The 26,696-nt window shown below is 26.0% G+C and overlaps 1 protein-coding gene and 1 long non-coding RNA gene across 28 annotated transcripts in view; both read right to left on the bottom strand.

The window, feature by feature from the left end:
- The window catches only part of LOC126902864 (uncharacterized), a 2,366-nt gene extending 1,046 nt beyond the window's left edge, over positions 1-1,320 (bottom strand). The window contains exon 1 of one of the 2 annotated variants that reach the window (XR_007703361.1): positions 1,269-1,320. This is a non-coding gene — a long non-coding RNA (uncharacterized LOC126902864). Of the gene's footprint in view, positions 1-809; positions 862-1,268 lie in introns of those variants that run through there. The other variant, XR_007703362.1, reaches the window with a different exon arrangement.
- The window catches only part of LOC126902827 (uncharacterized), a 132,810-nt gene that overhangs the window by 102,729 nt on the left and 3,385 nt on the right, over positions 1-26,696 (bottom strand). For 13 of the 26 annotated variants that reach the window (XM_050680460.1, XM_050680473.1, XM_050680480.1 and 10 more), the window contains exons 2-11: positions 23,981-26,239; positions 23,856-23,921; positions 23,545-23,592; positions 23,391-23,450; positions 22,927-22,986; positions 22,443-22,502; positions 14,406-14,465; positions 14,021-14,080; positions 13,752-13,811; positions 1,997-2,056 (exon numbers count right to left, since the gene is read on the bottom strand). In XM_050680460.1, coding sequence (XP_050536417.1) covers positions 1,997-2,056; positions 13,752-13,811; positions 14,021-14,080; positions 14,406-14,465; positions 22,443-22,502; positions 22,927-22,986; positions 23,391-23,450; positions 23,545-23,592; positions 23,856-23,921; positions 23,981-24,833 — 1,387 coding nt within the window. In that variant the 5' untranslated portion in view covers positions 24,834-26,239. Of the gene's footprint in view, positions 1-1,996; positions 2,057-2,145; positions 2,194-13,751; positions 13,812-14,020; positions 14,081-14,405; positions 14,466-14,554; positions 14,603-14,903; positions 14,970-15,038; positions 15,955-22,442; positions 22,503-22,926; positions 22,987-23,390; positions 23,451-23,544; positions 23,593-23,855; positions 23,922-23,980; positions 26,240-26,696 lie in introns of those variants that run through there. The other 13 variants (XM_050680477.1, XM_050680475.1, XM_050680470.1 and 10 more) reach the window with 9 other exon arrangements.

The following is a 26,696-nucleotide window of genomic DNA, read 5'->3' as shown; positions in this document are numbered from 1 at the left end:
TTAAATTAAAGCTAATGTAATATACTTTATTATGGTAAAAAAAAATTTCGTACTTCATTTTGCCTTCAGGGTGAAATTGGCTACCGAATGCTATTATTGTGTGAAAATTCTCGATTTTATGTTTTACATTTTTAACTTTATAATGCTATGACACATTGAAAAGTATATGGATCAACATTATTTTTTTATGAGAAATAATATTTTTTAATAATCCCCTTTTCATTCGACATACTTTATCTTAATTAGGATATTAATAATGAACTAGCAGATCATGTAGCTTTAAGAATAATCTACCAATTTTTTTAAATTAAACACTATCTAAAGATTTGCATCGAAGCGTTTTTTTTGATAGTGATTTTAATCACTGTCAGATATCATTATACTTGNTAATCACTGTCCGATATCATTATACTTTATCCATCTATACCACGTCACCACTGTGCCGCGACCCCCCCTGTGCTGGGTTTTTTTATATAACTAGAATATTTGAAAAAATCATTTATAGTAAGAGTTTAACATTGTATTATATATTGCGATTTTTCAGTAATTTTTTGTGGCTCTCTAAGCTCAATATTTTTGAAATTTTTTAGTTTTAAATTAATAATATTGTAAATATAGATTTAATTTTAATTAATAATAGCCACAAGTGATTAAATTACAAATAATTATTATTTTGAAAAGACATATAAAATTTTATAGTACATAATGTAGGAAAAAAATAATTTGTTTCTTTTAATTTTTACTTTAAATTAATATATATTAATAGAAAAAATCATAAACAATTATTAACAACGATTTAATTATTTTACCTTGTCCAAGAAAATCAATTAGCTGTACTTCTTCATTGTGGTTAGATTTATTTTCCAATTCTAATAAAAAAATAAAATAATTTAATGAAATACAAACATATTTTTTTTATATTACTAGAATTTTCAAAAAAACCATTTATAGTAAGAGTTTAACATAACAACTTTAACATTGTATTATATATTGCGATTTTTCAGTAATTTTTTGTGGCTCTCTAAGCTCAATATTTTTGAAATTTTTTAGTTTTAGATTAATAATGTTGTAAATATAGATTTAATTTAATTAATAATAGCCACAAGTGATTAAATTACAAATAATTATTATTTTGAAAAGACATATAAAATTTTATAGTACATAATGTAGGAAAAAAATAATTTGTTTCTTTTAATTTTTACTTTAAATTAATATATATTAATAGAAAAAAACATAAACAATTATTAACAACGATTTAATTATTTTACCTTGTCCAAGAAAATCAATTAGCTGTACTTCTTCATTGTGGTTAGATTTATTTTCCAATTCTAATAAAAAAATAAAATAATTTAATGAAATACAAACATATTTTTTTTATATTACTAGAATTTTCAAAAAAACCATTTATAGTAAGAGTTTAACATAACAACTTTAACATTGTATTATATATTGCGATTTTTCAGTAATTTTTTGTGGCTCTCTAAGCTCAATATTTTTGAATTTTTTTAGTTTTAGATTAATAATGTTGTAAATATAGATTTAATTTAATTAATAAAAGCCACAAGTGATTAAATTACAAATAATTATTATTTTGAAAAGACATATAAAATTTTATAGTACATAATGTAGGAAAAAAATAATTTGTTTCTTTTAATTTTTACTTTAAATTAATATATATTAATAGAAAAAAACATAAACAATTATTAACAACGATTTAATTATTTTACCTTGTCCAAGAAAATCAATTAGCTGTACTTTTTCATTTGTGTTAGATTTATTTTCCAATTCTAATAAAAAAATAAAATAATTTAATGAAATACAAATAATTCAGCTTAATAATTTTGATATTTTTTAGTTTTAAATTATTAATATTTTGAATATAGTTTTAATTTTAAGTAATAATAGCCACAAGTGATCAATTTTTATTTTACTTTTTGTTAACTTGTAATTATAGTAAAATTTATAAAAGTCATTATCGACGATTCATTCATTTTACCTTTTCCAAGAAAATCAATTAGCTGTACTTCTTCATTGGTGTTAGATTCATTAACCAATTCTAATAAAAAAATAAAATATTTAATGAAATAAAAATATGTTTTTGTGTAAGTAGAATTTTGAAAAAACCATTTATAGTAAGAGTTTTACCTTCATCAAATGAATCTATAAGCTGTAGTATCCAACGATTTTCCATTTCTAGTAAAAAGTCATAAAATTTAAGAGTGTCTAGTTAAAATTTTATAACATATACATTTAGGTTTCAACACGATAATAATTTATTATCAATTTTCTCTATTATTTTTTCAAACAATAAAAGTTAATAAAAGTTTTTAAATGAGATCTTTTAAGAATAATGTTTTTAATTATACTTAAATAATAAGAAATATATTTGAAGTAATACTAGTAAAATAATTTTAACTTTATGTAAGTTATATTAAAATTTATAATTCAAATTATACCTCTGTTTTGTGGTTCTCTTTGAATTGTAGCAGGAGTGCAATTAGGTCTTCTAAAAAGTTCTATATCTATAGTTAAAATATATGCATTAAGATTCAGTTTTAAATTACTATTTATAAATTCATACCGTTAGTTTTATACTGAGATGGTAGAGGTATACCAATTTGTAGTGTTTTTCGATCATGCCGAAAACCTAGTCTATGAAATTTGTTTATGATTATGGAATTAATTTTCAAATTGACTTTTTCACTTAGATAATCGTAGAATGTCAAATTTATGTCTTCTTTAATTTTACCTTGGTATTCTTCATTCAATTCTTTCCAGATCAAATCTGTATCTAATGATACAAATTTACAATGCGTAAAACACTCATAGTTAGAGTCAATATTTCTAATAAAAAAAAACCCATTAACAAATTGTATAAAGTTTTCCGTGGTTGTTGAATCATTTTTTGTCGGAATAAAATCTCTTGAATGTTCGTTAAATTGTTCTAAATTAAAGAATAAATTTTCAAAAATAAAATAATTTTTCCATGGATCTGTGTGTAAATAGTCCAATACAAAAAGTGTGTCTTTCATCAATGTTGCTAAAGATGGCATTTTTCGTAAAATGTGCAATAACTTTATAGCGCATTGATATCCATTTTCGGAGTCCTTTTTGGAAATAAAACTACTACAGTGTTTTCCAAATTCTATGAATATAAAAAATAGTATTTTTAAATCGAATACGTATGAACAGACCAATGTTATAGTCAATACTCGAACATGTTTATTACAATCATCTATTGTAATATTTCCTAGATGATTTTTTAATTTATAATTTATTTGCCAATACACAATAGATTCCACATCATTCAAATCTTTCCATCCAACATTTTTAACGATACTTTTACATATATCTGTATTTTTTTTATAATTTCTTTTTGTTTCCGTAAACAGTATGAATATGGATAGTAATAAAAAAATAAAAAAAATTTTCATATCTGTACTTTTTGTAAGAAATGGAGTAAGATAGATTATTAGAATTTTTTTTTACTTATTGAAATACTGAAAAATTCTATGTACATAGGTTTTTAAATAATTTTGTATAGGATTTACATTTATTTGTTATTTGAAATTTCATCATAAAAAATGTATTATTAGATCCTAAATGTTTTTAATAGTGGAAAGCGGGGCAAGTTTACGCACGAGGAATGAAATCTTGTGAAATTTATTGATATATTATAATTTTATTTGAAATCATTTTAAATACATTAACCAAATGAAAAATAAGTCGAAAATAATTTAATAGTTTACATGGTTTTTTGATCCCACACATGGGATTTGATGACGAATTTCACTTTATTCTAATAAAATAATAATGTAATTTAAATGATTATTATATACAGAGTGATTCTCATGTTCTGATAACTTTTGATTTAGCGAAAAAGATATTTGCATGAACGAATAATACAAATAAAATTGTGAGCGTTTGTTCGCTACTTATGAGTTAAAACCTTTTTGGGTAGGCCACACTGGCAGCGATAACAGTACATCTCGTACTTCCAATAGTATCGTTTAAATTGGGCATGGGGTACGTGTCTCAAACGGCCTGTAGTCACACAGGAGGTTTGAGCGGTTTTTTTTTTTGGACAGAATAAATGGTGGCGATCAGGTTGAGATGCTGCGTTTCCTGTGATTCCTATCGCATCTTGTTTGTGCAGAAGATCTAAGAATGGTATAATGCTCGATGGGCGTCTAGTCCTTAGAACGATATCGTGTTCGACAAGCTTTTTGCGTCCCGCCGTGAAATTAAAAACCGCAGCGTAGTCATTCACTGTCTATGTTAATAATTCGCACGTATGTGGTCATCTGCTACATTTAATTTTATTAGATATAAATCGTGTGGAATGCGAAGCGCACATTCTTTCTAGCATGCCGTAATGCGTCTCTTTGCTCCTAGATGAATTGTACATGCTGTCTAATTCCAATAGACTTCCTGATCTCTTGATTTTATTACTGGCGTTGAGATGTATTTTGGTAGGAATTGTGTCTCTGAGCGGACTGTTTCTTCCGTCGCCGTTTCCCAAAACTGTCGGCCTATAAGAGCAGCTGCTGTGCCAGTGGTCTCAACGGACGGAGGTCGTATAACGTAAGGGGTTAATCTATGGAACAGTCGCTAACTGGATGATCGCTTTAAGTTACGCTTAGCGTTCATCGATTTCATTCGAGCGTTGTTGTAGAGCCGTGTTATTTTGGGCCGCGTTGTCCGGCTCGAAACTTACGCGTCTCGGTTTGGACAGACGTACGTAATAAGTGCAATCTGTTTCCACTGGTTCTCGCGTCATCTGTGCGGTGATTCCATACGGTCCGTCGTTCGCTTACAATCGTTTTAGTGAGGGACCGGATTTGTTGTGCAGTGATCTCTTTACTTTAGACTTGCGCATTGCCATAAGCGCGTTAAGAGATGTATCCCGTGAACTTTTTCGAAACGATCTTCTCCGTTGCGTGGGATTTTCAACGGATCGTTACGCTCAGTTCCAATTGTCGTTGGGACGGTCGGTTGCCTGTGACAATACAATATTTTTTAATGTTATTATCGTTGTAAAATTTATAAACACGTCAATTATTAATATGTTATTATTACAATAAACTATTATATTAATTAATATAATAGTTTATTATGAATATTAATAATATCAATTATTAATATGACTAATGTTATTATTTTTTCAATCATTAAATTTTGTTTGACCGTATCAAAGTTTGATATTATTTTGCTGATTAAAATTGCTGTGATTTACTTTGCTAAACTTCTTTAATAGAATTTAATAAATTGTACCTTCTATTTTTATTTAATTTTTTTTTCTTAATAAATTGAGTTCATGAAGTAAAAGCATTTGTTTGTTCATTATTTTCATATTTTCATAAAAATAAAAAATACTATAACAATGGAGACGTGGCAAAGTTGGAACAAATATGTCTGACGATGATTAATATCGATATAATTAAAAACGCTTTGTTGCAAATCTATTAAATGTTAAAATAATTCGTATACTTGTGTCTTTACATTTTTATTTTTAAGTTATTTTTATTGTGTGAGTATTTGAGTGATATGTGTATATACATTTACATTTTTTTAATTTTGGATGGTAGCTAATTTAGAGATTAGGTATACAGCAGTACCATGTAATTTAACCACAGTCACATAAAAATAAACTCTATCAAATGAACAATAAAAATTATACTAATAACAATGATTTATTTAATAGTAAATCCTAAAGACTGTTTAAATTTCAATGATTTACATGAATAATTGGAGAAAACATTTACTACTAAATTTAAATTAATGTTAAAATAAAAATTTTCATTTTTTTAAATATAGTAACTGTAGCAATAAAGAATTAAAGTAATTTCATTTATTTATACAGTTCAGTTAAGCTAATAAAAAATATACCATATTCTAAATCTAAATAGTAAAAATTATAAATGTGTTTTGGGTTTATTCATTGATCTAGCAAAAAATGTTTTGAAATATATCAAAAAAAATTGACATAATAACATTTAGGAGAAGGTAGTTACATTTGAAAAGCATATTTTCATCAATTTAAAATAATTACTTACAAGTATGATGTAAATAGGAACTAATTGGTAGTACAGCATATATTATAATAAAATAATTATATTTAATATAATGTATTGTCTATACTTTTGAAATTATAATGTTAAAGCAGCTGAACTTAACCGGTATAGAGAACTTTATGGTGAATGCCATCAAATACATTCAGGTTTAAAAATTAAACGCCTTAAAAAAAATTGATAGGATAAAACAACTTTTAATTTAATTTACCTTAATATACGCTTAAATAAATTTCATAAACGAGTTTAAAAGCACAATTATTTGTAATACGATTATTACAAATTTATTTACTAATAACATTTTTACGCTATGAGATTATCGAAAAAGTAATGTCTAGATGAATTTCACCTTGAGTAATAATTGTTGTTAACTTCATTAGCATGAAATTTGGAATAATTAATAAAAATGGTTTGTGTCTGATATACATCCAAATATTTGGTCATATCATGTATGATGAACTTAAATATATTGACTTGAATATCAAAAGTTTATTCAAATTACAAATAGAGAAAATTATAAGACATAAAAATTTACTAAATTAAAGGGGAAAGGTATAAATTATGGAAATAAAAAACAATTTTTTTTTTTTTTATTAGCTTTCAATACAAAGTATTATTATAGCTTAACAATTAAATAAAATAAGAAAAGAAAAAAAAAATAATAATAATAATAAAAAAAATAGTACAATTGATCTTACATCAACAAAATTACAGTAAACATCTTTAAATAAAAAAACCAGCTGAATGAATGAAAGAAATAACTAAAGATATTACATCGAGAGAAGTTGAGTTAAGAATAGTGTAACAATTAATAGGATAGATATTAAGAAGAGATAAATTATTAAATAAAATAGAACGATTACTTTAAAATGCACAGCAGTCAAAAATTATATGAGGAAAATCGCAGAGAACTTCATCGTCATGTTTGGGGCAGAAAGAAGAATTGTTAAGGGACATTTTGTACGCATGAAAAGGAAGGCGATTATGACCAAGTCTTAGTGGAGAAAGGGATAATATATAGAACCGGGAGAGAGAAAGTTTATGGAACCAAGGATGATTTGGAATAGATGGTGAAATTGATTTGTGCCAAGCTGCGATGAGAGAGAAAGGAGAAGACCAATTTTCTTGCCATGCTAGAAATATCGTCTTATTGAGGGATGAAACGAAGTCGGATGATGGAATATTGAGGGTTGGACGACGGGCAATGAATTTGGTAAGTTTGGCTGTATGGTCTGTATACCCACATGACTAGGACACCATAAAAATTCGATTTTTGTATTAGCTAAGAAAAGATTATAAATTAACGATTTTATTTTAATAATAAGAAAAGATCTGGATTTTTTGAATGAATTAGAAGAGAGAGAAGAAAGGACTGATAAAGAATCAGTAATTATTAAAACATTAGAAATATTAAAGGATTGAATAAGCTCAAGGGCCGAAGAAATGGCATTCACTCAGTAGTAAAAGAACAAGATTGTGAAGGGAGAATATCTGAGAATTTAATATTAAGACTAGGAATAAAGAACGAGAAACCAGCGGAATTAGAGCTTACTGAACCATCAGTAAATATAAGACAATAATTGGAGAAATTAGAGAATAAGAACTCATTGAATAGATTATTAACAAAATTAATAGGGAGAGATTGTAATTGCAGTTTTGAGTAAGCAAGAAAGTGATGGTTAAAGTGAATAGGTGGGCAATAAATAAGAGCCAGGAAGGAGACATCATAAATAGGTAAACGATTTAAAGATGTGATAATCATATTAAGATACGGAGTCAAAATCGAAGAGATTGAAGCAAGTAAAGGAAGAGTTTTGGAAACATAGCGCCAAACTGCGCATAGAGAATGAAAATTATGAAATATCGAGTTGTCAGAATAGGATAACTGTTTAGTAAGAAATTTACAAGCTAGGAGTCGAGAACGAACTTCGATGGCCCCCATCGAAGTTCGTTGTGCCCCACAAGCGCATTCCACTTCTAAACTTATTTTTGGGGTAGAGTAAATGGCGCCCAAGATAGTACGTGAACAAGAAGTCATAAGGGAATTAAGATTATTACGGTGCACGGTGGAGGCAGAAGAATATAGAAAAGATCCATAATCTACTTTGGAACGTATAAGAGATTTAAATACAAGAAGAAGTGAAGAGGGGTGGAAGCCCCACCAAGTTCCCGCTATAAAAATGTTTGTTACTTACAAAAATTAAAAATATTTTTTCCTATATTGTATTTATTTTTTGGCGATTGTTAATTTTAGTCTTTAAACAACAAATGAAACATTAAGAATTTTTCTATAAAAATTATTTTTTAAAATACTTTAATGCAAATCTTTTGTTAGTGTTTAATTTAAAAAAACCCAGCACAGTGGGGTCGTCGCATAGTTGGGTCCAGTATAGATGATATCTGACAGTGATTAAAATCACTATCAAAACGCTTCGATGCAAATCTGTAGATAGTGTTTAATTAAAAAAAAAAAATTTGTTAAAATAGCATATTTTTGGAAAACGGTAGCCATTTGCGCATAGAAGATAGGTCGTCGGGACAAATTTTTTTTTTCATTTTATAGTACATAAAATAAGCTTTAATTTTATATAAGTTTAAGGGACGCAGTATTTCCGGAACATTTTCAAAAATTAAGTTGAAAAAGTTATTTTTTGTAAAAATGTTACTATTTTAAATCCCCCCAATGAGTAGAATAAGTGTTAGATTTTCAAAAAAAAATGATACCAAACGAAAGGAAATTACCTAAGGTTTCAATATAAAAAATATTATTTTGATTTGTCAATATTTGAAAAAGTTATGGCAATTTTAAGTAAAAAAAACATCCTTATAGAAGATGATTTTTATCGCAAATATTACATTTTTTTTTTTAATTTTGACAACTATTTGCACATAGTAGATAGGTCGTCGGGACAAATTTTTTTTTTTCATTTTATAGTAAATAAAATAAGCTTTAATTTAATATAAGTGTAAAGGACGCAGTATTTCCGGAACACTTTCAAAAGTTAAGTTGAAAAAGTTCTATTTTTTATACAATGTTTCAAGTTTTGAACGCCCCCTATATATGGGGAAATTGTCCAATTTTAATAAAAAGTATGTCAAATGAAAGATGTATTTATAATGTATTTAGAAAAAAAATATTTGTGCTGATAATTACATTTTTCGAAAAGTTATAGCACTTATAAGTTTAAAATTTAAAATCGAAAATCGAAAATTTTAACACAAAAATAGCGTTTTTTTAAACTACGGCAGCCGTTTACATGTAGAAGATAAAGTGTCGGGACAAATTTATATATAGATAGATGATATCTGACAGTGATTAAAATCACTATCAAAACGCTTCGATGCAAATCTTTAGATAGTGTTTAATTTAAAAAAAAAATTTGTTAAAATAGCATATTTTTGGAATACGGTAGCCATTTGCGCATAGAAGATAGGTCGTCGGGACAAATTTTTTTTTTCATTTTATAGTACATAAAATAAGCTTTAATTTTATATAAGTTTAAGGGACGCAGTATTTCCGGAACATTTTCAAAAATTAAGTTGAAAAAGTTATTTTTTGTAAAAATGTTACTATTTTAAATCCCCCCAATGAGTAGAATAAGTGTTAGATTTTCAAAAAAAAATGATACCAAACGAAAGGAAATTACCTAAGGTTTCAATATAAAAAATATTATTTTGATTTGTCAATATTTGAAAAAGTTATGGCAATTTTAAGTAAAAAAAACATCCTTATAGAAGATGATTTTTATCGCAAATATTACATTTTTTTTTTTAATTTTGACAACTATTTGCACATAGTAGATAGGTCGTCGGGACAAATTTTTTTTTTTCATTTTATAGTAAATAAAATAAGCTTTAATTTAATATAAGTGTAAAGGACGCAGTATTTCCGGAACACTTTCAAAAGTTAAGTTGAAAAAGTTCTATTTTTTATACAATGTTTCAAGTTTTGAACGCCCCCTATATATGGGGAAATTGTCCAATTTTAATAAAAAGTATGTCAAATGAAAGATGTATTTATAATGTATTTAGAAAAAAAATATTTGTGCTGATAATTACATTTTTCGAAAAGTTATAGCACTTATAAGTTTAAAATTTAAAATCGAAAATCGAAAATTTTAACACAAAAATAGCGTTTTTTTAAACTACGGCAGCCGTTTACATGTAGAAGATAAAGTGTCGGGACAAATTTATATATAGATAGATGATATCTGACAGTGATTAAAATCACTATCAAAACGCTTCGATGCAAATCTTTAGATAGTGTTTAATTTAAAAAAAAAATTTGTTAAAATAGCATATTTTTGGAATACGGTAGCCATTTGCGCATAGAAGATAGGTCGTCGGGACAAATTTTTTTTTTCATTTTATAGTACATAAAATAAGCTTTAATTTTATATAAGTTTAAGGGACGCAGTATTTCCGGAACATTTTCAAAAATTAAGTTGAAAAAGTTATTTTTTGTAAAAATGTTACTATTTTAAATCCCCCCAATGAGTAGAATAAGTGTTAGATTTTCAAAAAAAAATGATACCAAACGAAAGGAAATTACCTAAGGTTTCAATATAAAAAATATTATTTTGATTTGTCAATATTTGAAAAAGTTATGGCAATTTTAAGTAAAAAAAACATCCTTATAGAAGATGATTTTTATCGCAAATATTACATTTTTTTTTTTAATTTTGACAACTATTTGCACATAGTAGATAGGTCGTCGGGACAAATTTTTTTTTTTCATTTTATAGTAAATAAAATAAGCTTTAATTTAATATAAGTGTAAAGGACGCAGTATTTCCGGAACACTTTCAAAAGTTAAGTTGAAAAAGTTCTATTTTTTATACAATGTTTCAAGTTTTGAACGCCCCCTATATATGGGGAAATTGTCCAATTTTAATAAAAAGTATGTCAAATGAAAGATGTATTTATAATGTATTTAGAAAAAAAATATTTGTGCTGATAATTACATTTTTCGAAAAGTTATAGCACTTATAAGTTTAAAATTTAAAATCGAAAATCGAAAATTTTAACACAAAAATAGCGTTTTTTTAAACTACGGCAGCCGTTTACATGTAGAAGATAAAGTGTCGGGACAAATTTATATATAGATAGATGATATCTGACAGTGATTAAAATCACTATCAAAACGCTTCGATGCAAATCTTTAGATAGTGTTTAATTTAAAAAAAAAATTTGTTAAAATAGCATATTTTTGGAATACGGTAGCCATTTGCGCATAGAAGATAGGTCGTCGGGACAAATTTTTTTTTTCATTTTATAGTACATAAAATAAGCTTTAATTTTATATAAGTTTAAGGGACGCAGTATTTCCGGAACATTTTCAAAAATTAAGTTGAAAAAGTTATTTTTTGTAAAAATGTTACTATTTTAAATCCCCCCAATGAGTAGAATAAGTGTTAGATTTTCAAAAAAAAATGATACCAAACGAAAGGAAATTACCTAAGGTTTCAATATAAAAAATATTATTTTGATTTGTCAATATTTGAAAAAGTTATGGCAATTTTAAGTAAAAAAAACATCCTTATAGAAGATGATTTTTATCGCAAATATTACATTTTTTTTTTTAATTTTGACAACTATTTGCACATAGTAGATAGGTCGTCGGGACAAATTTTTTTTTTTCATNTCTGCTATTTTTATCATTAGACATTTCTCAATCGAATTTCCCCCCTTAAATTTATAGAATTATGTTAATAACTTCCATATGAAAATGTAAATAATATTATTTAAATGTGAAATTTAAAGTGCGTTCGCGTAGTGTGTCGATCGTGTTAAATATTATTGTAATTTTTTATTGTGTGCAGACAGTGTACAGGAAATTCGTTATCATAGAAATCGAATCTATAAAAATTAACAAACTAAGCGGCAATGAAAATTGGGCAAATAGAAATTGCAAATGACGGTAATATTAAAATTATATTATGTATTGTTTTCTGTAATAGATAGAAGTTATGAATATCCAATTCAAATAATAGAACATGATACAGAAACAGACACAGAGGCACAATTGTAATTAGAACAAAAGCAGCAAAAATGGTTAGTGACTGATGCAATGGCTCAACGTTTTATAGTTATATCAGTAGATGAACTGTAATTAGATTACATAATGAACTGTGACACAGCGAAAGGTATGTGGAATAAATTATTGAGTGTATATAAACAAAAGTCTGCTACATCAATTACATTAATTCAGCAAAAATTTTATAGTTATTGTAAAGGATAAAAATGATAACAAGGCACAACATATATCAAATTAGAAAACTTAAAAAAAATTCCTTGATAAAATATACAAAATAAACTGCCATGCGCAAATGCAAAATAGTATCATAATACAAACTTAGCGTGGATAAAAAAAGTTCAAAGAGAAAAAGTACAATTGAATAGTAAGCTAATTATAAAACAAAACTTCAAACAAAAAAAATGAGTAAATATATCAACAAAATTTTATTAAAAACATGTTTAAAAGAGATCGACAGAAAGTATTTTAATAAAAGTAACATAATATATAAAAATAAAACACATAATATCAAATAAAAAAAATAGTTATAATTAACACAATCAATGCATAAATGAAAATAGTAACATATATTAATAATGAGCTGAATAGGAAATTAAATCGTTATACAAATATATATTTTACAAATAAGGGTAACAATAAACATACGCTCAGAAATGAGTCAATTCCCATATAAATACCATGCGCGTGAACTAATAAAAAGAAGGTCCTAAAACGGTGAAAAATTAACGGGTTTAATTGATTTTTGAATGATAAAACAGAAATTTCATCGAGCGGGTTTAATGAAAATTTCGAACCTTAAGACGTAAAACGCTAGCGACAACGAGCGTTTTTCGCGAATACGGCAAAAATCCAAGCATGTCAAGTAATTTTTCTAGAATAGTGTTTTTTACTTTTTCTATTATATAACAAGATATTGGTTGTAGTTTTATTAATCGAATTAGATAGAAAATATATAAGAGCAAAATAAATTGAATAAAAAGACGACCTCGATTACCATTGTCATTATTCGATTCATTCATATAAATTATGCAATCCTTCAGATTATATACAACAATATTGCTCTTACATATTTTCTGCCCATATTCTTGAAATTATTTTTTTTTGATCATCAATTTATTTTATAAATCTATAACTCTATAAATGCGAGTCTTAGTCACCTTAGTTTCCTTAGCTACGCCACTAGTTTTGCATATTAAGAAATTTTTCATAATATGCAAAATTAGACCGATTTCAGTCTACTAAGAAATAGGGTAATTGAGTATATTAACTAAATATCAAAGCATAAATAAATAGTTTTATTCTTACATTCAATAAAATATTAATTATTAACATTATTTGATAAGATTGGCGATTACACATAAAACTATTTACTATAAAAACTTAATGTAATTCTCCCTATTTTCATCAATTTCCATTGGGTCTAGATTATCTTCATATGAATCATTGGGCTTAAGTCCTTGTTAAAAAAAAATAATTAAAATGATTATATTATGAATAATTATTTTTTTGAATATCTCATATTAAAATTTTATAGCAACACAAGGGAGAATAATAATATTAGTTTCTTTTAATTTGTACTTATAGTTAACTTGTAATTATAGCAAAATTCATATAAGTCATTATCGACGATTCAGTAATTTTACCTTGTCCAAGAAAATCAATTAGCTGTACTTCTCCATTGGAGTTAGATTCATCAACCAATTCTAATAAAAAAATAAAATAATTTAATGAAATACAAATATTTTAGCTCAATAGTTTTGATATTTTTTAGTTTTAAATTAATTTTTTTAATTATTTTAATATAATTTTAAGTAATAATAGATACAAGTGATCAATTTTTATTGTACTTTTTGTTAACTTGCAATTATAGTAAAATTCATGAAAATTCGTTATCACGATTTAGTCATTTTACCTTGTCCAAGAGAATCAATTAGCTGTACTTCCTCATTGGTGTTAGATTCATTAACCAATTCTAATAAAAAAATAAAATAATTTAATGAAATACAAATATTTCTTTTATATATAACTAGAATTTTTGAAAAAAACCATTTATAGTAAAAATAGTACCTTTGTTTGTCCTTCGTAAAATTTATTACAACTTTAACATTATATTATACATTGCGATTATTCAGTAATTTTTTGTGGCTTTAAATGTGTATTATGTTTGTGTTTAATATTTTATAGTGTAAATTTTAGTAATAATAGCCACAAGTGATCAATTTTTATTGTACTTTTTGTTAACTTGTAATTATACTAAAATTCATGAAAATTCATTATCAACTATTCAAACATTTTACCTTGTTCAAGAGAATGAATTAACTGTACTTCTTCATTGGTGTTAGATTCATTAACCAATTCTAATAAAAAAATAATTTAATATAATGAAATACAAATTTTTCTATATATATATGGACTTTGAATAACCCATTTATGGTAAGAGTTTTACCTTCATCAAATGAATCTATAAGCTTTAATATCCAACGGTTTTCTATTTCTAATACAAAGATAAAAAACATTAAGAGTATCTAGTTAAAATTTAATAATGTGAACATTTAACATTTAAAGCGGTAAAAATTCATTATCAACTTTCTCTAAGATTTTCTCAAAAAAAATTAAGTTTTTCAATAAGATCGTTTAAGACTATTTATCTTAAATTAATATTTACACTTAAATTATAAGAAATATGTTTGACGTAATACTAGCAATAAGTACTAGTACAATAATTTTAACGTTATGTAACTTATAATATAAATATAAATATATAATATAATATAAATTTATAATTAAAATTATACCTCTGATTTGTAATTCTCTTTGAATTGTATCAAAACTTATATTAGGTCTTGTAAAAATTGCGATATCTATATTTTAAACATATGCTTTAAGATTTAGTTTTAAATTATTATAAGTATTTTTTCATAAATACATACCGTTAGTTTTATACATAGATGGTAGAGGTATACCAATTTGTTGTGTTTTTCGATCATGCCGAAAACCTAGTCTATGAAATTTGTTTATAATTATGGAATTAATTTTCAAATTGACTTTATCACTCAGATAATCGAAGTATTGCAAAGTTTTTCCTTGGTATTCCTCATTCAATGTATTCCAAAAGGATTCCGTATGGAATGGTACAAAATTACAATGTATAAAACGTTTATACATTGTGTCAATTTTTCTATGATAAAAATAAATATCAATAAATTCTATAAATTTTTCCGTAGTTGTTGAATCATTTTCTGTCGGAATATATTTTTTTGAAATTTTGTTAAATTGTTCTAAATTTAATAATAAATTTTTAAAAATAAAATTATTTGTCCCTGGAGAACTGTGTAAATAGTTTAATATATAAAGTGTATCTTTCATCAATGTTGCTAAAGATGGCAATTTTTGTAAAATTTTCAATAACTTTATGGCGCATTTATATCCAGTTTCTGAATTATTTTTGGAAATAAGACGCTTACAGTGTTTTCCAAATTCCATGAATGTGAAAAATAATGTTTTTAAATCAATTAGATATGAACAACCTAATGTTAAAGTCAATATTCGAACTCGTTTATTACAATTCATTGTTATGATATCTTCTCGGTGATTTTTTAAGCTATAAGCTTTATGACGATGTACAACAGAATTTACATCATTTAAATCTTTCCATCCATCATTTTCAATGATACTATTACATATATCGTTGTTTATTTCTATGTTTTTTTTTGATTCAGTTAACATTATTAGTATGGAAAGTAAAGCAAGAATATAAAAAATTTTCATTATCCTTATTTTTTTGTAGTAATGGAGTAAGAATATTTGTAAAATTGTTTTTACTAAATGAAATATTGAAAAATTCTTTGTTAATATTTAGATTTTTAAATAACATTTTATTGGATTTATTTATTGTGTATTTATTAATAACTTAAAATTTTACCAAATAAAAAAATTTTTTATTAAAGCCGAAATACATTTTGATGTGGAAAGCGGTGCAAGTTTACACTGTAAGAATCAAATGTTATTAAATTAAAAAATATGGTATTGTTAAAATTTTATTAAAATATTTATAAATATATTAACCAAAAGAAAAATAATTTGAAAATAATTTAATAGATTACATATGTTTGTGTTATTCAACGTTTAACCAAATTACTAAAAGTTCTATTTATAAGTTTAGAAGAAGTTTGTAGAATGTTGACGCCTTTAGTTTATAATTTATTGATAGAAGATTATGAAATCTGATTTAAGTATAATTTATGTGTAGAAATTTCGGAAGAGAAGAACTTTATTATAAAAATGATTTAATAAAAATTCATTTGAAAATAATGCATTAAGATTAGACCAAAAAACATAAACTTTTACTTTATATTTTTCTATAAAAAGATATCTACAAAAAATTATATATAAGTTATTATTTAGCCTAAAATATAAATTACTATGCAACTAGTCTATTTTATCGTTGAAACTATGAATTTGTTTTATTTTATATGATACATAAGTTATGTGTACATGATTCTTCGAATACAACATACAATAAGAGACCAGACTTTTTTTTAAAATTATTTTAAAAATATCTGCATTTAATGTTTACAAAAAATAAATCACCTTAGTAATCTAACGAGCATGCTAAATAGGCCTGTAGTAATTTTAGTAACTCTTGTAGTAGAACTAAAAGTCCTATGGATTACAGGTCAGTTGATCGTGATTTCTAACCATCACTTAAAGTAAAAGTATCCTCTTCCACACCTCCTCCATACAGTTTAACTTAGAGTTTTCATCCAAATAATCTATAAAAAAATTATTAAATAAAGGCTATTAAATAAACCTCTTCTGATCTTTTAAATGCAATCTTATAGTAAACTAGGTGAAACCGATAGTTTCCTTGGTCATTATAGTCATACATTATTTGAATTAATGAATTCAAAATCCAATCTCTAAATTTAATCAAGTTGTTCCTGTGGAACAAAAATCCAGCGTAAGATTTCCAGAACCTCCTAAGATACTATTATCTCGTAAAATCTCTAAAGATTCATTTTAGGGGTAATTTTCGAATGTTAATTAGAACGTATTATTATTTTTTTAATATTTATAGAATTGGTCTAAATAAAACTTATTTACTTGTTGACAAGTCGTTTACCAGTATTGTATTATTACTTTTTGTTTTATAAATTTTAGTCATATGTAGGCGAGGTGAGCAATGTATAAAAATTGTTATTTGTGCGTTATGATAAAAATAGAATGACACTTAATACAACTCCGTAACTTAGCTAGTTTAAATTTTTAAATGCTAACTTCTCAAAAAGTAATAATATAGAAAAAATATTAATAGTAGGTTCCCATCTAAATTTTCTATATTATACCTAAAATTTACCTTAGGAAAATTTTTTCTTTCAATTAACATGTTATTTACTATGGTTCATAAAATTTAATAATACTAACCTGTCCATTTTTTAACAAAAAAATAGGTAGTAATTTATTTAATAAATCATACCATATTTGAAATTAAACAATAATTTACTTATTTATTTATTTATTAAATCGGCGGGATTATGTTAAAATAATCACCGTTTATGTGTAATATTATAGCCTTATCAATTTATTCTTTCCAAATTGACAAACTAGTTATTTTAATCAATGCCCTTTTATTCTAATTAGACAATTTTTTCAATCTATAAAAATCAATGCTTTTAACAGTTTTGATATTTTTAATCATAATTACTTTATAATTATAAAATATAGGCAATTGTCTCGTCACCGGCAAAAATTATTTTTATTACTACGAAATGAAAAAAATAAACTAAACTTTAAATTTAAGATTATACCATAATAATTATTTTAATAAAACCACTTATCGATAAAATTCATGGCGACATGTTTCAAAGTTTTACATTGATCGTGTAAATTTACACAAAGAATGTTATATAAGTCAGTGTTAAAGTCAATACATTTTTTAATTAATTGAAAACTTATGCGGACAGTATGTGTATAATAGTAAGGTGTCAAACGAATTCAACACAGTAGGGAAAGTCCTTAGCTCTAATTTTCTCTTATAATGAATATCATTGTAGACCAAAACAAAACTGTATTTTCAAATTTTAGTTTTGTGACATTTTTAATACAAGTTTTCATTAATACAGAAAAAGTAATTTAAATATATATATATATGTCTATTAAATAAATAAATATATTGGTGTATTTGGACACTTATGAAATAAAAATCTTAAGATAAAGAGTTATAAAGCTCAATTTTAAAATAAATGTAGCTTTTCTATGTAATATACTATTAAGTTAAAAAATAAAATCACTAAACAAATATATATATATAAAAATATAATAATGTACATTTATATTTACTGTGTACATCACGTGATATAGATACAGTATTTTATTCTTTACTCAATTAACTAATACGGATTTAACTCAACAATTATTTTTGACGAAATTAAATTTTTTTATACTGAGTGATTCTCAGTATATTACCCCGATAAGGGATTTTAGTCGTAAAATTAATTTTGAAGAAAAAGTTTTAAATGAAGTAAGTGTCTATGCACCACAAATATGATGCGATGAAATTGACAAAGAAATATTTTGAAGAGAGTTAGATTACGTAATGTAAGGAATACCTGGTAATGAGAATGTAGTAATAGTTGTGTTAAGAGTCCGTTTAAAACATAAGGATCACGGTCAATCCAAAATTCGGAAGCAATCCGACGTCTGCCCAAATATTGTCTCTATATCCCTAAATGAGTTTTAATTACCTAAAGGAGATACGGGCAATCGTTTACCTTGGTTACTAGAGAGGGATTATTTATAGTTAAACTATTTTTTTATGTCAACAAAAGAATAATTTTATATTTTAGATGTTCAGTAAAAAATAATTCTAGTAAAATTTGAGCGTGATAAGTTAACTCTTTCACGTGCCTTAAAGGGGTTGAAGTTGTACAATTACGTAGTGAATTTTCTATTTATTTCCTTAATGTTAATTTGATATCAAAAGCACAAAGAGCAATTGTTATAGTACTCCCCCACCAAAAAAACGTATCTAATTATTTATTGGTAAAGATAGTAATTTTTTGTAAAATTAAGAAAACTGATCTCATATAATTTTAGGGTAATATAATATAGATTTAATTTTTATTTCTTTTTTTTTATTTTCTACTTTTTTTTTGACTTCCTAGGAATATTGACAAACAACTACAAAATTCTAGCATTCCAAAAATACTACCTTTGCTAAAGTTACCTTTAAAAAAATTAATGAAAATACCTTAGTGACAAATTGAAGAAGTGATGAAATAAAAGAGTAATTAATAACTGATATAACAAGAAATATGGTGTAAATTAAAATGTATAATATCTCATTTTTTTGTAAAATATTAATTTTGTTTTATTATAATGTATAGATTACAATTCAATAAATTTATCGTAAACCACTGTAATTGTAAAACTTCTTATAAGACATATTTATTCCTAAGAGTAGATTTTAAGAGAAATTTTTGAAATTTAAATGGCATATAATACTAGGCTTTACTTAGCTGAGGCTCCGCTCCAGACTTGGGGCTTTACAAGTCTCACGCACCTACAACGAGTAGCCTCTTTGGGCCATCCACGTAAAAAGGCCACTGATTCCAGTAGAATTACTCAGATACGCTGGGCACGATAAGTGTTTTGTAGGATAACTATTACATCAGAATCAGTGTAACAAAAATATATTAAAAATTTAATTATTAAAATCGGGAAAATTTGTAAAAGAGAATAAAGTAAAATGTATTTGGTATAAAATTGACGTTTGTTAATGAGGTATTCCCCTTGGGCATATTCAGAAATTATTTTAGTAGGATACTTAATTTTTTTTACTTTGTTACACATGCTATAGAATTTTTTTTGTTTTGCTGAAAATCAAAATGATGATCAAAAATCGTTTATTAGGTACTTATTTCTTAGAAGTTGCTTAAAAATTTTGATAGCACTGGTTCAAAAGGGGCAATCGCCTATATCTTTCTTAAAACACTTCTTGTATACACAATAATTATTCATATTCTAATTATAATAATTGTATTTATATTTTAGAATAATTACAAAAAAATTGGGCAGGTTATATTACTTGGGACTAAAAAATGTAATTTTGATAAAAATATTAGATACTGTGATTTAACGTTGGACAGCATAGTTATCATACTGTTTCTGAGTTCCATCAATATGATGGAACTCAATTATTAGAATAGACTCATAGACTTTTTTTTTTCATTTTATTTTTATTAAATATACGGGATAAATCCATTGAACGTATGTACACATTATACATATCAGTTATACATTAATTGTACAAATATGTTAAATAATAAATTAACAGCTATTCAGTTAATTATAGGCAAAGAAGAAATGAAGGGTCAACGTTGGCATTTGACATCATACGTGTAATAGGCTCATTTTTAAAGTAATTAGTGGAGGCAAAAGGAACATAAAAAGGAGCAACAAATCGGGAATGACGTTGAGGAACTCTAAAACAAATTAAAGAAAGCAAATAGGGAGAATCAATATTACCTTGAAATTAACTATTTAGGAACTTAATACCCGAGATTCGTCTACGCTCAGCTAGCGAAATCAGCCCTAATTGAGAAGCAACTGGTCTCATAAATTTACGCTAAACCCTTTAAAGTCTAAGAGAGTCATTGAGCTTATGCGGATCCCAAATTACGGAACCATACTCAACAATAGAGCGAACAAGTGCACAATAAAGCACTTTGCATGATAGACGTAACCAAAAATCCCTACATAATCTTAACACAAACCCCAGAGTTTTAAAAGCCTTACAAAAAATATGCTCAATGTGGAGTCTAGGATCAAGATCAATACTAAGAATAAATCCTAGATAAAATACAAAGTCATTAGAACATAAAATCACAGTAGCTCTGAGATTATAAACATATTTGACAGGTGACTGAATCCTGGAAAAGTCATGGTCTTAAATTTAGATGCATTAAGGGATAGCCCTAGTAAATTAAACCACTCCGTGGACCGATCAAAACACTCTGTAATAAAATACAGTCATCTAAGGAGGATATACGAGAGTAGAGCTTAATATCATCTGTAAAACATAAAATCTGCCTATTGGAAAGTACACTTGATACACTGTTAATGATTAGAGAGAACAGGAGCGGAGATAAGTGACCTCCTTGAAGAACACCGGACGTAGCAGGATAGACATTAGATATTACTCCAAGCAATTTGACCCATTGGTAACGGCAAGATAGGTAAGACGAAACTAGGACAGGAGAGGTTCACCGATTCCGGATAAGTTGAGGGCCTGGATTAGGGCATTTTGATTATCTGAATTAAATGCCTTGTTGAAATTCGTGTAAATGGTATCTAATTGTATTTTCAAATTAAAAGATTGATATAAATAGATGTTAAAGACGAAATTACAGGTAATGGTGGAATGACCGGGGCGAAAGCCATCCTGTTCCTCCATAAGAATTTTATTGATCGAAGATTGGATACAATACAACATCAACAATTCAAAAATTAAGGAAATGTTTGACTGGATTGAAATCGGACGATAGTTGGATATATTGGACAGTTCATCGGACTTGTGTACAGAGGTAACTGGAGACTTATATATCGTATATGTGATAAATAAGATTCTTAATATTGTACTATAGTGATAATGAATGTACAAAATTATATACTTATAACAGTTCTGAAATTTATATATAACATATAACATTCCCTTAAAAAATATAAAAATAAAGTGCTATGAGTAAATTTTTAAAGCTTATTATAAAGCTTAAGTTCAAACAAAACATTTATATAACATTAAACATGAGTAAATATATCAACAAAATTGTATTTAAAACATATTTAAAAGAAATCGATAGAAAGTATCGTAATAAAAGTAACATAATATATAAAAACAACAAACATAATATAAAAAAAAGGTAGTTATAACTAACACAATTAATTGAAGTATATTAGCTATATATCAAAGCATAAACATATCGTTTTATTCTTACATTAAATAAAAAATTATTATTTAAAAATTATCTGATAAGATTGGCGATTACACATAAAACTATTTACTATAAAAACTTGATGTAATTCTCCCTATTTTCATCAACTTCTACTGGGTCTTGATTATCTTCATATGAATCATTAGGTTTTAGTCCTTGTTAAAAAAGAACTAATTAAAATATATTATGAATAATTATTTTATTGAATATCTCATATTAAAATTTTATAGTAATACAAGGGAGAATAATAATATTAGTTTCTTTTAATTGTACAAATTAATAGTTAACTTGTAATTATAGCAAAATTCATAAAAATCATTAACGACGATTCAGTCATTTTACCTTGTCCAAGAAAATCAATTAGCTGTACTTCTTCATTGGTGTTAGATTCATTAACCAATTCTAATAAAAAAATAAAATAATTTAATGAAATACAAATATTTCTTTTTTATATAACTAGAATTTTTGAAAAAAACATTTATAGTAAAAATTGTACCTTTGTTTGTCCTTCGTAAAATTTATTACAACTTTAACATTGTATTATACATTGCGATTTTTCAGTAATTTTTTGTGGCTTTCTAAGCTCAAAATTTTTTATATTTTTTAGTTTTAAATTAATAATATTGTTAATATTGATTTCATTTTAATTAATAATAGCCACAAGTGATTATATTACAAATAATTATTATTTTGAAATGTCATATTAAAATTTTATAGTAACACAAGGTAGGATAAAAATAATTCTTTTTTTTAATTTTTACTTTTAGTTAACTTGCAAATATAGTAAAATACATAAAAATTCTTTATCGCGATTCAATCATTTTACCTTGTCGAAGAAAATCAATTAGCTGTTCTTCTTCATTGGTGTTAGATTCATTAACCAATTCTAATAAAAAAATTATTTTATAAAATGAAATACAAATATTTCTATATATAAATAGACTTTGAAAAACACATTTATAGTAAGAGTTTTACCTTTGTTTTATGTAAACTTTCACATTGTATTATCTATTGGGATTATTCAGTAATTTTTTGTGGCTTTCTAAGCCAATATTTTTGATATTTTTTAGTTTTAAATTAATAATATTGTTAATATTGATTTCATTTTAATTAATAATAGCCACAAGTGATTATATTACAAATAATTATTATTTTGAAATTTCATATTAAAATTGTATAGTAACACAAGGTAGGATAAAAATAATTAGTTTCTTTTAATTTTTACTATTAGTTAAATTGTAATTATAGTAAAATTCATAAAAATTCTTTATCGCGATTCAATCATTTTACCTTGTCGAAGAAAATCAATTAGCTGTACTTTTCCATTGGTGTTAGATTCATTAACCAATTCTAATAAAAAAATAATTTAATACAATGAAATACAAATATTTCTTTTTTATATAACTAGAATTGTTGAAAAAACCATTTATAGTAAGAGTTTTACCTTCATCAAATGAATCTATAAGCTGTAGTATCCAACGATATTCCATTTCTAGTAAACAGTCATAAAAGTTAAGAGTAACTAGTTAAAATTTTATAACATATACATTTAGGTTTCAACACGATAATAATTCATTATCAATTTTCTCTATTATTTTTTCAAACAATAAAAGTTAATAAAAGTTTTTAAATGAGATCTTTTAAGAATAATATTTTTAATTATACTTAAATAATAAGAAATATATTTGAAGTAATACTAGTAAAATAATTTTAACTTTATGTAAGTTATATTAAAATTTATAATTCAAATTATACCTCTGTTTTGTGGTTCTCTTTGAATTGTAACAGGAGTGCAATTAGGTCTTCTAAAAAGTTCTATATCTATAGTTAAAATATATGCATTAAGATTCAGTTTTAAATTACTATTTCTAAATTCATACCGTTAGTTTTATACTGAGATGGTAGAGGTATACCAATTTGTAGTGTTTTTCGATCATGCCGAAAACCTAGTCTATGAAATTTGTTTATGATTATGGAATTAATTTTCAAATTGACTTTTTCACTTAGATAATCGTAGAATGTCAAATTTATGTCTTCTTTAATTTTGCCTTGGTATTCTTCATTCAATTCTTTCCAGATCAAATCTGTATCAAATGATACAAATCTACAATGCGATAAACACTCATAGTGTGTTTCAATATTTCTAATAAAAAAAAACCCATTAACAAATTTTATAAAGTTTTCCGTGGTTGTTGAATCATTTTTTGTCGGAATAAAGTCTTTTGAACTTTTGTTAAATTGTTCTAAATTTAATAATAAATTTTCAAAAATAAAATAATTTTTCCATGGATCTGTGTGTAAATAGTCTAATACAAGAAGTGTGTCTTTCATCAATGTTGCTAAAGATGGCATTTTTTGTAAAATCTGCAATAACTTTATAGCGCATTGATATCCAGTTTCGGAGTCCTTTTTGGAAATAAAACTCTTACAGTGTTTTCCATATTCTAGGAATATGAAAAATAGTATTTTTAAATCGAATACGTATGAACAGACCAATGTTAAAGTCAATACTCGAATATGTCTATTACAATTATCTATTGTAATATTTCCTAGATGATTTTCTAATTTATAATTTGTTTGCCAATACACAATAGATTCCACATCATTTAAATCTTTCCATCCAACATTTTTAACGATACTTTTACATATATCAGTATTTTTTTTATAATTTCTTATTGTTTCCGTGAACAATATGAATATGGATAGTAATAAAATAATAAAAAAAATTTTCATGATGTGTACTTTTTGTACGAAATGGAGTAAGATAGATTGTTAGAATTTATTTTACTTATTAAAATACTGAAAAATTCCATGTACATAGGTTTTTAAATAATTTTAAATATATTAACCAAATGAAAAATAAGTCAAAAATAATTTAATAGTTTACATATGTTTTTGTGGTCCCACGAATGGCATCTGGTGACGAATTTGAATTTATTCTAATAAAATAATAATATAATTTAAATAAATATTATGTACAGATTGATTCTCGTGCTCTGATAACTTTTGATTTATCGAAAAAGACACTTGCATGAACGAATAATACAAATAAAATTGTGAGCGTTTGTGCGCTACTTATGAGTTAAAACCTTTTTGGGTGGCCACACTGGCAGCGATAACAGTACATCTCGTACTTCCAATAGTATCGTTTAAATTGGGCATGGGGTACGTGTCTCAAACGGCCTGTAGTCACACAGGAGGTTTGAGCGGTTTTTTTTTCTTGGAGAGAATAAATAGTGGCGATCAGGTTGAGATGCTGCGTTTCCTGTGATTCCTATCGCCTCTTGTTTGTGCAGAAGATCTAAGAATGGTATAATGCTCGATGGGCGTCTAGTCCTTAGAACGATATCGTGTTCGACAAGCTTTTTGCGTCCCGCCGTGAAATTAAAAACCGCAGCGTAGTCATTCACTGTCTATGTTAATAATTCGCACGTATGTGGTCATCTGCTACATTTAATTTTATTAGATATAAATCGTGTGGAATGCGAAGCGCACATTCTTTCTAGCATGCCGTAATGCGTCTCTTTGCTCCTAGATGAATTGTACATGCTGTCTAATTCCAATAGACTTCCTGATCTCTTGATTTTATTACTGGCGTTGAGATGTATTTTGGTAGGAATTGTGTCTCTGAGCGGACTGTTTCTTCCGTCGCCGTTTCCCAAAACTGTCGGCCTATAAGAGCAGCTGCTGTGCCAGTGGTCTCAACGGACGGAGGTCGTATAACGTAAGGGGTTAATCTATGGAACAGTCGCTAACTGGATGATCGCTTTAAGTTACGCTTAGCGTTCATCGATTTCATTCGAGCGTTGTTGTAGAGCCGTGTTATTTTGGGCCGCGTTGTCCGGCTCGAAACTTACGCGTCTCGGTTTGGACAGACGTACGTAATAAGTGCAATCTGTTTCCACTGGTTCTCGCGTCATCTGTGCGGTGATTCCATACGGTCCGTCGTTCGCTTACAATCGTTTTAGTGAGGGACCGGATTTGTTGTGCAGTGATCTCTTTACTTTAGACTTGCGCATTGCCATAAGCGCGTTAAGAGATGTATCCCGTGAACTTTTTCGAAACGATCTTCTCCGTTGCGTGGGATTTTCAACGGATCGTTACGCTCAGTTCCAATTGTCGTTGGGACGGTCGGTTGCCTGTGACAATACAATATTTTTTAATGTTATTATCGTTGTAAAATTTATAAACACGTCAATTATTAATATGTTATTATTACAATAAACTATTATATTAATTAATATAATAGTTTATTATGAATATTAATAATATCAATTATTAATATGACTAATGTTATTATTTTTTCAATCATTAAATTTTGTTTGACCGTATCAAAGTTTGATATTATTTTGCTGATTAAAATTGCTGTGATTTACTTTGCTAAACTTCTTTAATAGAATTTAATAAATTGTACCTTCTATTTTTATTTAATTTTTTTTTCTTAATAAATTGAGTTCATGAAGTAAAAGCATTTGTTTGTTCATTATTTTCATATTTTCATAAAAATAAAAAATACTATAACAATGGAGACGTGGCAAAGTTGGAACAAATATGTCTGACGATGATTAATATCGATATAATTAAAAACGCTTTGTT

The sequence above is a fragment of the Daktulosphaira vitifoliae genome, unplaced genomic scaffold, assembly GCF_025091365.1.
Source record: "Daktulosphaira vitifoliae isolate Bord-2020 unplaced genomic scaffold, ASM2509136v1 Scaffold_3, whole genome shotgun sequence".
NCBI classification, from domain to species: domain Eukaryota; kingdom Metazoa; phylum Arthropoda; class Insecta; order Hemiptera; family Phylloxeridae; genus Daktulosphaira; species Daktulosphaira vitifoliae.
The sequence above is the reverse complement of the archived record's forward strand: the minus strand, read 5'-3'. Positions and strand labels throughout refer to the sequence as shown.